Genomic DNA, 13,936 nt, shown 5'->3' with positions numbered 1-13,936 from the left:
AATTTTATGCCATACTATGCTATGACTTTTTTAGACAATTTTATGCCATACAATTTTATGCCTTACTATACTATGACGTTTTATGCCATACTATACTATGTCGTTCTTTGACATTTTTATGCCTTACCATACTATCACGTTTTGTGTCTTACTGTACTATGACGTTTTTGACAATTTTATGCCTTACTATACTACGTTTTATGCCATACTGGACTATGACTTTTTTGACAATTTTATGCCATACTATGACGTTTTCTGACATTTTATGCCATAGTATACTATGACGTTTCTTTAAAAATTTTATGCCTTACTATACTACGTTTTTTGACAATTTTATGCCATACTATGACGTTTTCTGATGTTTTATGCCATAGTATACTATGACGTTTTTTGACAATTTTATGCCATACCAAACTATGACGTTTTAATCCATACTATACTATGAGGTTTGTTCAAATGTTTTGCCTTATTATAATATGTCATTTTATGAAGTTTTTTGCCTTACTATACTATGACGTTTTTATGCCTTACCATACTATCACGTTTTTTGACAATTTTATGCCATAATATATGATGACGTTTTTTGACGTTTTATGCCTTACTATACTATGACGTTTAATGCTGTACTATACTATGATGTTTGTATGCCACACTTACTATAATTACTTTTTTATACCTTACTGCAATATAATTTTTTATGCCTAACTGTTATGTTTTCATCAGAACTGATGTATAACCCCAGAGCATAACAGGACACAAAACACACAAGCAATAACAGTGCAAGAAGGTTTATTTGGGAAACGACAATAGTGATGGTGAATGTAGAAGGGGAGTGGGTCCTGGAAATCCAGGAAGTCGTCTTCAGCACAGGAGAACAAAGAGTTAGTAAATTTTAAAACACCAGGGAGATCACTGAAACACTACATAAATCTGTAGACACACAAACGTTTTTTGCCTTACTACAATATGATGGTTTTTGTTGTTTTTATGCCATACTTATACTATGATGACGTTTTTTACAATTTTATGTCATACTACACTATGATGTTTTTTGACGTTTTAATCCATACTATACTATGACGTTTTTGACAATTTTATGTCATAATATACTATGACGTTTTTTGACGTTTTATGCCTTACTATACCATTACCTTTTATGTTGCACAATACTATGACGTTTATTGACAATTTTATGCCATAATATACTATGACATTTTTTGACGTTTTATGCCATACTATACTATGACGTTTTTTGACAATTTTATGCCATAATATACGATGACGTTTTTTTACGTTTTATGCCTCACTATACGATCACCTGTTATGCTGTACTATACTATGACGTTTTTTGACAATTTTATGCCATAATATATTATGACGTTTTTTTGACATTTTATGCCATACTATACTATGACGTTTTTTGACAATTTTATGCCATAATATACGATGACGTTTTTTGACGTTTTTTGCCTCACTATACTATCACCTTTTATGCTGCACTATACTATGACGTTTTTTGACAATTTTATGCCATAATATACTATGACGTTTTTTGACGTTTTATGCCATACTATACTATGACGTTTTTTGACAATTTTATGCCATAATATACGATGACGTTTTTTGACGTTTTATGCCTTACTATACTATGACATTTTATGCTGTACTATACTATGACGTTTTTTGACAATTTTATGCCATAATATACTATGACGTTTTTTGACGTTTTATGCCATACTATACTATGACGTTTTTTGACAATTTTATGCCATAATATACGATGACGTTTTTTGACGTTTTATGCCTTACTATACTATGACATTTTATGCTGTACTATACTATGACGTTTTTTGACAATTTTATGCCATAATATACTATGACGTTTTTTGACGTTTTATGCCATACTATACTATGACGTTTTTTGACAATTTTATGCCATAATATACGATGACGTTTTTTGACGTTTTATGCCTTACTATACTATGACATTTTATGCTGTACTATACTATGACGTTTTTTGACAATTTTATGCCATAATATACTATGACGTTTTTTGACGTTTTATGCCTTACTATACTATGACATTTTATGCTGTACTATACTATGACGTTTTTTGACAATTTTATGCCATAATATACTATGACGTTTTTTGACGTTTTATGCCTTACTATACTATGACATTTTATGCTGTACTATACTATGACGTTTTTTGACAATTTTATGCCATAATATACTATGACGTTTTCTGACGTTTTATGCCATACTATACTATGATGTTTTTTGACAATTTTATGCCATAATATACTACGACGTTTTTTGACGTTTTATGCCATACTATTCTATGACGTTTTTTGACAATTTTATGCCATAATATACGATGACGTTTTTTGACGTTTTATGCCATACTATACTATGACATTTTATGCTGTACTATACTATGACGTTTTTTGACAATTTTATGCCATAATATACTATGACGTTTTTTGACGTTTTATGCCATACTATACTATGACGTTTTTGGACAATTTTATGCCATAATATACGATGACATTTTTTGACGTTTTATGCCTTACTATACTATGACCTTTTATGCTGTACTATACTACGACGTTTTTTGACAATTTTATGCCATAATATACGATCACGTTTTTTGACGTTTTATGCCTTACTATACTATGACATTTTATGCTGTACTATACTATGATGTTTGTATGCCACACTTACTATAATTACTTTTTTATACCTTACTGCAATATAATTTTTTATGCCTAACTGTTATGTTTTCATCAGAACTGATGTATGACCCCAGAGCATGACAGGACACAAAACACACCAGCAATAACAGTGCAAGAAAGTTTATTTGGGAAAAGACAATAGTTATGGTGAATGTAGAAGGGGAATGGGTCCTGGCAATCCAGGAAGTCGTCTTCAGCACAGGAGAACAAAGAGTTAGTAAATTTTAAAACACCAGGGAGATCACTGAAACACTACATAAATCTGTAGACACACAAACGTTTTTTGCCTTACTATAATATGATAATTTTAATGTTTTTATGCCATACTTATACTATGATGACGTTTTTTGACAATTTTATGTCATACTATACTATGTTGTTTTTTGACGTTTTAATCCATACTAAACTATGACTTTTTTTGACAATTTTATGCCATAATATACTATGACATTTTTTGATGTTTTATGCCTTACTAGACTATGACGTTTTATCACAATTTTAAGCCTTACTATACTATGACGTTTTTTGACAATTTTACGTCATAATATACTATGACGTTTTTTGACGTTTTATGCCATACTATACTATGACGTTTTTTGACAATTTTATGCCATAATATACGATGACGTTTTTTGACGTTTTATGCCTTACTATACTATGACATTTTATGCTGTACTATACTATGACGTTTTTTGACAATTTTATGCCATAATATACTATGACGTTTTTTGACGTTTTATGCCATACTATACTATGACGTTTTTTGACAATTTTATGCCATAATATACGATGACGTTTTTTGACGTTTTATGCCTTACTATACTATGACATTTTATGCTGTACTATACTATGACGTTTTTTGACAATTTTATGCCATAATATACTATGACGTTTTTTGACGTTTTATGCCATACTATACTATGACGTTTTTTGACAATTTTATGCCATAATATACGATGACGTTTTTTGACGTTTTATGCCTTACTATACTATGACATTTTATGCTGTACTATACTATGACGTTTTTTGACAATTTTATGCCATAATATACTATGACGTTTTTTGACGTTTTATGCCATACTATACTATGACGTTTTTTGACAATTTTATGCCATAATATACGATGACGTTTTTTGACGTTTTATGCCTTACTATACTATGACATTTTATGCTGTACTATACTATGACGTTTTTTGACAATTTTATGCCATAATATACTATGACGTTTTTTGACGTTTTATGCCATACTATACTATGACGTTTTTTGACAATTTTATGCCATAATATACGATGACGTTTTTTGACGTTTTATGCCTTACTATACTATGACATTTTATGCTGTACTATACTATGACGTTTTTTGACAATTTTATGCCATAATATACTATGACGTTTTTTGACGTTTTATGCCATACTATACTATGACGTTTTTTGACAATTTTATGCCATAATATACGATGACGTTTTTTGACGTTTTATGCCTTACTATACTATGACATTTTATGCTGTACTATACTATGACGTTTTTTGACAATTTTATGCCATAATATACTATGACGTTTTTTGACGTTTTATGCCATACTATACTATGACGTTTTTTGACAATTTTATGCCATAATATACGATGACGTTTTTTGACGTTTTATGCCTTACTATACTATGACATTTTATGCTGTACTATACTATGACGTTTTTTGACAATTTTATGCCATAATATACTATGACGTTTTTTGACGTTTTATGCCATACTATACTATGACGTTTTTTGACAATTTTATGCCATAATATACGATGACGTTTTTTGACGTTTTATGCCTTACTATACTATGACATTTTATGCTGTACTATACTATGACGTTTTTTGACAATTTTATGCCATAATATACTATGACGTTTTTTGACGTTTTATGCCATACTATACTATGACGTTTTTTGACAATTTTATGCCATAATATACGATGACGTTTTTTGACGTTTTATGCCTTACTATACTATGACATTTTATGCTGTACTATACTATGACGTTTTTTGACAATTTTATGCCATAATATACTATGACGTTTTTTGACGTTTTATGCCATACTATACTATGACGTTTTTTGACAATTTTATGCCATAATATACGATGACGTTTTTTGACGTTTTATGCCTTACTATACTATGACATTTTATGCTGTACTATACTATGACGTTTTTTGACAATTTTATGCCATAATATACTATGACGTTTTTTGACGTTTTATGCCATACTATACTATGACGTTTTTTGACAATTTTATGCCATAATATACGATGACGTTTTTTGACGTTTTATGCCTTACTATACTATGACGTTTTTTGACAATTTTATGCCATAATATACGATGACGTTTTTTGACGTTTTATGCCTTACTATACTATGACGTTTTTTGACAATTTTATGCCATAATATACTATGACGTTTTTTGACGTTTTATGCCTTACTATACTATGACATTTTTTGCTGTACTATACTATGACGTTTTTTGAAGTTTTATGCCATACTATACTATGACGTTTTTTGACGTTTTATGCCTTACTATACTATGACGTTTTATGCCATACTATACTATGACGTTTTATGCTGTAATATACTATGACGTTTTTTGACGTTTTATGCCTTACTATACTATGACATTTTATGCTGTAATATACTATGACGTTTTTTGACAATTTTATGCCATAATATACTATGACGTTTTATGCCTTATTATACTATGACGTTTTTTGACAATTTTATGCCATAATATACGATGACCTTTTTTGACGTTTTATGCCTTACTATACTATGACATTTTATGCTGTACTATACTATGACGTTTTTTGACAATTTTATGCCATAATATACGATGACGTTTTATGCCTTACTATACTATGACATTTTATGCTGTAATATACTATGACGTTTTTTGACGTTTTATGCCTTATTATACTATGACGTTTTTTGACAATTTTATGCCATAATATACGATGACGTTTTTTGACGTTTTATGCCTTACTATACTATGACATTTTATGCTGTACTATGACGTTTTTTGACAATTTTATGCCATAATATACGATGACGTTTTTTGACATTTTATGCCTTACTATATACTATGACATTTTATGCTGTACTATACTATGACGTTTTTTGACGTTTTATGCCATACTATACTATGACATTTTATGCCATAATATACTATTACGTTTTATGCCTTACTATACTATGACGTTTTTTGACAATTTTATGCCATAATATACGATGATGTTTTTTGACGTTTTATGCCTTACTATACTATGACATTTTATGCTGTACTATACTATGATGTTTCTTGACAATTTTATGCCATAATATACTATGACGTTTTATGCCGTACTATACTATGACTTTTTTCGACGTTTTATGCTGTACTATACTATGACCTTTTTTGACAATTTCATGCCATAATGTTATGCAATTTCTAACATGTTTCATTCATAATTTTTACATGTATAGGCTGTACTTAAATACACATGAATTGATTTCATATTTACAAATATTTCATATATGGAAATTCAACACATGTACATATATTACATTTGCATATGAGCATTGCTGAATGTAAACTAAGATCTTATATGTTAATAAACCGTTTGGTTGACTGTATTAAAAAGCCAATCTCTGTTTTGTAGGGGGTGGCAGGATTGTTGCGTCCCTACCAATGTTGAGACCAAACCTACAGCCTTGTAGATAATCTTCTTTTTTTTTAAAAATCTCCCTGTTTCTGTAGCGGTTGCCAGAATGGCTCTGTGTATGTCTGGACACTGCCACAGGGGGGTACTGTTGTGTCTTTGCCCAAGATACTGAACAACTCCCCAAGCCAAGATAAAAACAATGATGTCAAGGTCAGTTTGGCTCTGCTGTTGGAGGTCCTTTTCCAGACCTGGTTCTACTCATATCTTGAAAAGATTAAACTGTTATCAGGATTTTATGCACCAGTTATCCTCAGTTTGATTTTAGCTGTTTAATGAAATCACCTGTTTCTGTTGTTTTTTACAGCAGGACAGTGCAAAGTGTGTGTTTGTACTTCACGGCCACATTACGGCAGTGAAATCCCTTTCATTTTGCTCCAGTGGACTGACTCTGGTTTCTGGAGGGATAGGGGGACTGCTTAACATCTGGTCCTTGCAGGTCAGAAAACAATATTTACTGCTTCTGCCACTTATATGACGATCAACATCAGCAGACAATTAAACTATTGTTGTGTTTTACTCTAAAATAAATGTTTCAGAAGTCTGGCCTCAGAATTTGAATCCCCCTCTTCTCTGTGCTTCTTGCAGGATGGTTCAGTCTTACAGACTGTTACAGGTTTGGGTTCAGTCGTCAGTACTACCTGGATACCAAACTTGGGTGTAGCTGCTTGCTTTGGGAGGTCGAAGGTAATTTGGATCACTCATAACTTGAATTTCTGTCAAACCTTGAAGGAATATTTCAGCATATTTTTGTTAAATTACTGAGAGTTAGATGAGAAGATTGATAACATTATCATATCTGTCCATTAATATGAACACAATACAGCTAGAAGACAAACTACTCTATACTTAAGTTTTGTTTCTATATCTTCGGCTTATACTCATTAGTTCATTACTACATAACTAGAAAGCATGTAAAAAAGTGCCCAATTCTTTGCAAATGCAACATTTTCTTTTGCCTCTGTTACAGTGGTGTTCTGTAATTTTTTCTTTCCCAGGACGTTTTGTTGATCTGCTGCACCCCCGACTGGATCACTCAAAATCATGTGCTCTCTTCCTGTCGTATGGTTCTCAGAAGCCAGAACATCCTTGGTTTAAATCGGGCGCCTTGTTTGGCCGTCTTCCTGGAGAGGCTGCCCTTGCTGTTGCAGGAGCAGTACAACCATGAGCGGGTCATTAATGAAACTACATTTTAAATTAGTTTCAAATTAGTTTAATTTGACTGTCATTTCTGGCGACTTCTTACCTCTTCCTATGTATGCAGGTGTTCATGTTTTGTCTCTTCTGTTAATTTTCTGTTTTCATATCCCTATCAGCAACAACTGAAACATTTCGCTACTCATTTATGTTTGTGTCCATGTGAGCTTGAGCTGGGACTTTATTTTGACTGCCTTTTGTCAATACAGACCCACGTTGCAGCAGGTGACCAGCTGGTCCACAGTGCCTTCCTACAGAGCCTGGCCTCCTTGACTGTTGGTTTGTCCTTAGAGAAACACCTGTGCCGCTTCCCACGCCCTCCACACCACGCGAGTCCTGATGCCCACACCTGCCCGTCAGATTGGAGCTGGCTCGCCACATACGCCACTACCGTCCGCAGCGCTGAGGCTATTGCCAGCGGTACTGCCTTCCCAGAATCCTTCATCGTTTCAGAGTTTCAGGAGGTGGAAGACACTGAAATTATAAAGGCACTGGTGAGTAGTGACAATCCTCTTAGTGCTATTGTTGGTTTAGGGAATGGCTGGATATGTTTCAGGAATCTGAATTCATCTATTGAGACACTTCTCTGTCTTCTAGGACAATAGCAAGTGGAGCTTCAGGATGGATGAACAGCTGATGTCTTGGGCAACCAGCAGACCAGAGGTAACAGCTTAGCCATCTGTAAACATAGCACAATACAATTGCCATTGTTATAATATTTTGCAATTTTCATTTCACCTGCTGTGTTTCTTAGGACTGGCAACAAGGGGGGAAGAGTGAGGTATATCTGTGGGGGAATGGACGTTACGGACAGTTGGCAGGGATGGGAACTAACCTCATGATGCCTACTCTTGCACCCTCTCTATCACAGACACAACAGGTAGCAGCTTTTCCTCTCAGGATACAGACTTTTTCCTACGTTGCTGCGGTTTTTCTAACATTTATTTCTCCTTTTCTGGATGTTTTCATTGTCATCAGGTTGTGTGTGGTCAGAACTGTACCTTCCTGCTCCAGTCCAATGGGACTGTATTGGCTGTAGGTGAAGGACAATATGGCAGACTGGGCCAGGGGAATTCTGATGATCTCTATGTACCCACCATTATCTTTGCTTTTCAAGGTAAATTACTCGTCGAGGGTCAAAGAACCCAAGTCTGAGCTGGTCTGCATTTAGCTTTATCTACAACCGAAAGGACGAGATGTTTTGACTGTAGTGTTGCAGTTTAATTTGATAGCTTCTATTGAGGCTCAGTTGTTAATTAATGTTCTCTTAATACTTGTCTCTACAAGCTGAGCTTTACTAACTTTCTGATTTGTGGACAGGGTATGTGGTGACTCAGCTGGTGACGTCTTGTGGATCCGATGGACACTCAATGGCCCTGACTGAGACTGGGGAGGTGTTCAGTTGGGGAGACGGAGATTTCGGAAAACTGGGGCACGGCAACAGCGAAAGGCAGAGGAGACCCAAACAGATAGAGGCCTTGCAAGGAGAAGAGGTCGTTCAGGTAGTGATGAAGTCTGCTCTGAACTTCTATGTGATATTTTAGTAATTTTATGCTGTATTCTTGGAAGCATCAAGAAAGTTATTAGTAGTAAAATAATTAACTAGTATTGCAAGCAACATGTTGAAGAAGCCAGTTTTCTGAAACTTTCATACTGCTTTTCTTTCTCTCACCAGCTTGCTTGTGGTTTCCGGCACTCTGCCGTGGTAACAGCAGATGGGAAACTGTTCACCTTCGGCAGTGGTGAATCTGGCCGTCTGGGTCAAAGGTCAACATCCAACAAGATGCTGCCTGAACGGGTGGCAGCATTAGAGGGATATCATGTGGGGCAGGTAAAGAATAGACAATGTCTGTTTTCATTCTTGAACTCAGATGGTGATAGTGAACAAATAATGATCCGATTATAAGCAAACAAAGCTAACCTGGTCAACTTTCGCAGGTGTCATGTGGTCTCAACCACACTCTGGTACTGTCCCTTGATGGGATGGTTGTATGGGCATTTGGAGATGGGGATTATGGCAAATTAGGAACTGGTTCCTCTACAGCCAAGTACTACCCCCAGGTAAGGTAATCGTGACAAAGACTCCTAGACATCCACAAAAGACAAAACACAGATTGTTTATGTCATCTGGTTGATTTCCTGGAGAAAGCGGTGAGGAATACCAGAGACAGGCTAATCATGGCCTCAGTTAAACTGTTTATTAGTTTATTTTGATTGAGTGCTTTTCCCTCATGAATTTACAGGTGCCTATGTAGTGTACAGTAGATGAAATATTATTTTTGGTTGTTCTTATTTTCAGAAAGTGGAACAGCTGTGCAACAAGGGAATTAAGAAAGTCAGTTGTGGAACTCAGTTCTCTGTGGCGTTGGCCTGTGATGGACATGTTTACACATTTGGACAAGGTACATTTCCACATGAAACTGGATTTTAAATATGTTTGCGATTGTAGTAACACTATTGTTGATGTACTTCTCTAGACTGTGTCTTCATTTACTTTTTAACATCCTCAATGTTATATAATTGTGTTTTATGTGGCAGAAATTTAACTTTTTTCAACTCCCAAAGTATTTCATTGAAAAATCTAATTAAATCGGCCCTTCAAAAAAAAAAAAAAAAAAAAAACTCATTAAGGATTCATTTAATTTGCATATACATGTAAAAGTATGTAAAATAGCTTGTAGCAATTATATTGGCCTCCATTACACATACAAATTTGACACATTGGGTATTTCAGAAATTAAAAACTAATTTGCTTCTTCGGTCTTTGGGCCGTGTGTCATGATGTTCAAAATTTCTGCTTCTTAACAAGGGTGTTCGTGTTGATAAAAAAGTCTCAGTGCTTGACATGGTGGGAATATTCTCTTCGAAATTTTTATAAATCAAGGGGGTGCCTTGGTGGCTCACCTGGTAGAACGCGTAACCACATGGACTTAATCCTAGATGCAGCGGACATGGGTTTGAATCTGACCCACGGCCCTTTGCTGCATGTCACCCCCCCCAGTCTCTCTCTGTACTATCGAAAAAATATATTTATAAAAAATTGTAAATCAATTCACCAGCTTAGTTGCTACAATTTACAGCTGCATACAGAAAAATATACAATTTTGTTAGTGTGTTTTGAGAGTACACTCACATATGCCATTACTTGGTTTCCTTCTGTTCATTCTTCAGAGCGTCTGATCGGCCTGCCGGACTCCATGCTCAAGAATAAATCCTGCCCCCAGGTGGTGCCGTCCCTGGAGGGGCTGTTCATTGAGGACATCGCTGTGGGCTGTGAACATGTCCTCACCCTGTCCTCCACTGGAGACGTCTATGCCTGGGGCTGCAACAGTGAGGGACAGGTAACCAAATGTTCAAATATTAAATTATGCACTTTGAAGTTTGTTTTCACTGCACATCAGAAGCACTGCATAGACTGTACTGTGGTCCTTTATGTTTGTGTTCCAGCTTGGTCTTGGACACTCGAATCCAGTGAAGGAGCCCACACTCGTAACAGCCCTTCAGGGGAAAAACATTAGACAGATCTCTGCTGGCCGCTGCCACAGTTCAGCATGGACCACCCCCTCTACCTCGATGAAAAACTCAGGTACACACACAGTCCTACAGTAACTGTTCACGAGCAAATACTCTTTGCATCTATGAGCCATAAAAAAGGATACATATGGAACTCCATTTGTTACCTTCATCTCCAGGTGGCTCTGGAAATATCCAGCTTGGCCTTCCCCAGTCAGTTCCTCCCCAATACAACACCTTAAAAGACTGCAGCCCTGATGTCCTTAGCATGCGGCTTAGGGTCCTCTACCACTTTTCTGATCTCATGTACAAGTCTTGGAGGCTGCTCAACCTGGACACCAAGAATCGGGTATTTATCCTATTTTCTGCCCTTTTAATCCATTAAAAGAACAAGTGTTTTCAATAAACTTATTGAATTATTGCTGGTAATCACGTACTTCCTGCTTGTCAGTCCTTTCTCTGCCTCACTATCATTCTGTCAGTGTGTTGCTTCACTAACCTTCTCCTTTATTTCCCGTCTTTCCCTCCATTCAGGTGTCCACCTCACGCTATAGTTCAGGGACAACAGCTATCATCCGGGGCGAGCTCAGAGGCCTTCTATCACCCAAGGTCAACACCCTGCCTCTAGTGCGCTCCATTGGCAGAACAATGACCCAGGGCAAAACATATGGGCCACAGATCACTGTGAAACGGATTTCCACAAGGTGAGGGTGCCCATGATATTCAGTCATTTGGCAGGATGTGTATGTCTTCAGGGGTCAGCTGGTAGAAAAACAGGAGGTGGACAAAACAACTTGCTGTATTTCCAACTGGCCAGCAGCACTTAGTAGCATAAATTCAGGAGCTTTATCTGCCACCTTGGTCGTTTTGCTTGTAAGTTTTCTTTAAAGAACCATTTCATTGCAGCCATGTTTTATATCTGTTAGCATGTGTCCATCAGATGATTGATGACTAATGTCCCCTCTCTTACATGCTCACAGAGGGCGTTCGAGCAAGCCCATCTTCGTGCAGATAGCAAAGCAGGTGGTGAGCTTGAATCCTCTGGAGCTTCGGCTGCCATCGCGAGCCTGGAAGGTCAAGCTTGTTGGAGAGGGAGCCGACGACGCCGGAGGAGTGTTTGATGACACCATCACTGAGATGTGCCAGGTAGGATAGAAAATCACACAGTGGGTCTAAGAGGAACAGAGATGACTAATAATGCAGCGTGAATATTCTGCTTGATGTAAATTGTCAAACTGACGATGTGTTTTCACCAGGAGCTGCAGTCTGGTGTGGTGGATCTTCTGATTCATACTCCCAACAGCTTTGCAGATGTGGGCAGTAACACTGACAGGTGTATAGTCTTCTTTTAATAACCATCAACCTTAACAATACCCTTAAAGTATAACAGAATATCAAATTTTCAGAAATGACCTTGACCTCTGGCGTTGGCTGTATATCCTTATAGGTTCCTGTTGAACCCAGCAGCGCTCTCAGAGGATCACATGGTCCAGTTTCGCTTCCTGGGCATCCTTATGGCTGTGGCGATTCGCACCAAGAAGCCTCTGGACTTGCATCTGGCTCCTTGGGTGTGGAAACAGCTCTGCTCGATGCCACTGGGAGGGCCTGACCTTGAGGAAGTAGACCTGCTCACCTACCGCACCCTCCAAGGCATCCTTCATCTAGAAAACAGTGGAATCACAGACGATAATTTTCATGTGGTGAGATACGATACAAATTGGCTTGTTGCAGAGTTCATATATAATATTTCTCCGGATCTTCAACTTTCCAAGCTGAAAGATATTTAACTAGCATTTCATTCTCTACTTCCCAACCCCTCTCTTTGTTTTTCTATATTATCTGTCTATCCCTCCTGCCATATCTCCTGTCTATAGATGATCCCACTGGACTCCTTCGTGGCACACAGTGCTGATGGAAGGCTGGTACCTGTGGTTCCTGGAGGTCAAAACATATCCCTAACCTTTGCCAACAGGACTGAATATGTAGAGAGAGCTCTGGAGTACAGACTGCATGAGATGGATTCACAGGTATGAAGGACTGAACTGCTGAAGAATCAGCTGGGTGAATTTATTAGAGCTGTCAAAATATCATTCTACAATCGGCTACATGTTTACACATAGGAAACACCAACGTAATAAGCCTAAACCATGTGTCAGTAGCTCTCACTTGGACCCATTGTGCAGACCTTACTAGCTGCTATCATTACACATGGAAGGAACATTCTGCACCTCGTCAGCAAACTGGACACAGTCAACCACTCACAAACCAGAACTCTTCGTTTCTGCCTCAACTCTACAATATGTTCAATTTTATTTCTGCAGTCTGCAAGTGAAAACACAGCAGTTGAAAAAAAAAACAGACTGGCAACAAGTGACTGAATGAGGCTCTTACAGTTTGTTTATATTAGAGAAAATCCATTTAAGCAAATGATGCACTAAAACGATTCAGAGTAGCAGTACGAGGGAGTAGTGTTTGAAAAATAAATGTTCACTGCTTGTAGCCCTGAGAAAATAGTTCCTAATGAATTCCTAATGAGTGTGCCTGGGACATTTACCAGTTTTCTGGTTTTCTGGCACATAAAACAAAAACTGGGAAGGAGGAAGCACTAAAACAGTAAAACCACCAAAATAAAATCAATCTGCAAGAATTAAATTTTTAAGCTAAAAATTCGCTTGTTCCAGCCTCTCAAATATGAACAGAGTATCTTCACTGATTGTAAATTAGGCTTTGGGAAAATAATAACTTTGGTGTGGATTTCT

At 36.7% G+C, this 13,936-nt stretch overlaps 1 protein-coding gene across 1 annotated transcript in view; it reads left to right on the top strand.

The window, feature by feature from the left end:
• The window catches only part of LOC111234694 (probable E3 ubiquitin-protein ligase HERC1), a 45,157-nt gene that overhangs the window by 30,175 nt on the left and 1,046 nt on the right, over window positions 1-13,936 (top strand). The window contains exons 58-77 of the mRNA XM_022762850.1: window positions 6,506-6,620; window positions 6,775-6,906; window positions 7,056-7,154; window positions 7,466-7,639; window positions 7,874-8,158; window positions 8,262-8,327; window positions 8,419-8,544; window positions 8,643-8,781; window positions 8,985-9,166; window positions 9,340-9,495; window positions 9,603-9,725; window positions 9,964-10,066; window positions 10,836-11,005; window positions 11,112-11,250; window positions 11,357-11,526; window positions 11,712-11,881; window positions 12,158-12,323; window positions 12,434-12,510; window positions 12,625-12,877; window positions 13,052-13,204. Of these exons, the coding sequence (XP_022618571.1) occupies window positions 6,506-6,620; window positions 6,775-6,906; window positions 7,056-7,154; window positions 7,466-7,639; window positions 7,874-8,158; window positions 8,262-8,327; window positions 8,419-8,544; window positions 8,643-8,781; window positions 8,985-9,166; window positions 9,340-9,495; window positions 9,603-9,725; window positions 9,964-10,066; window positions 10,836-11,005; window positions 11,112-11,250; window positions 11,357-11,526; window positions 11,712-11,881; window positions 12,158-12,323; window positions 12,434-12,510; window positions 12,625-12,877; window positions 13,052-13,204 (2,998 nt within the window). The remainder of the gene's footprint in view (window positions 1-6,505; window positions 6,621-6,774; window positions 6,907-7,055; window positions 7,155-7,465; window positions 7,640-7,873; window positions 8,159-8,261; window positions 8,328-8,418; window positions 8,545-8,642; window positions 8,782-8,984; window positions 9,167-9,339; window positions 9,496-9,602; window positions 9,726-9,963; window positions 10,067-10,835; window positions 11,006-11,111; window positions 11,251-11,356; window positions 11,527-11,711; window positions 11,882-12,157; window positions 12,324-12,433; window positions 12,511-12,624; window positions 12,878-13,051; window positions 13,205-13,936) is intronic.

Source organism: Seriola dumerili, unplaced genomic scaffold, assembly GCF_002260705.1.
Source record: "Seriola dumerili isolate Sdu_G_001 unplaced genomic scaffold, Sdu_1.0 BDQW01000450.1, whole genome shotgun sequence".
Classification (NCBI taxonomy): domain Eukaryota; kingdom Metazoa; phylum Chordata; class Actinopteri; order Carangiformes; family Carangidae; genus Seriola; species Seriola dumerili.
This window is presented reverse-complemented; position numbering and strand designations above follow the sequence as displayed.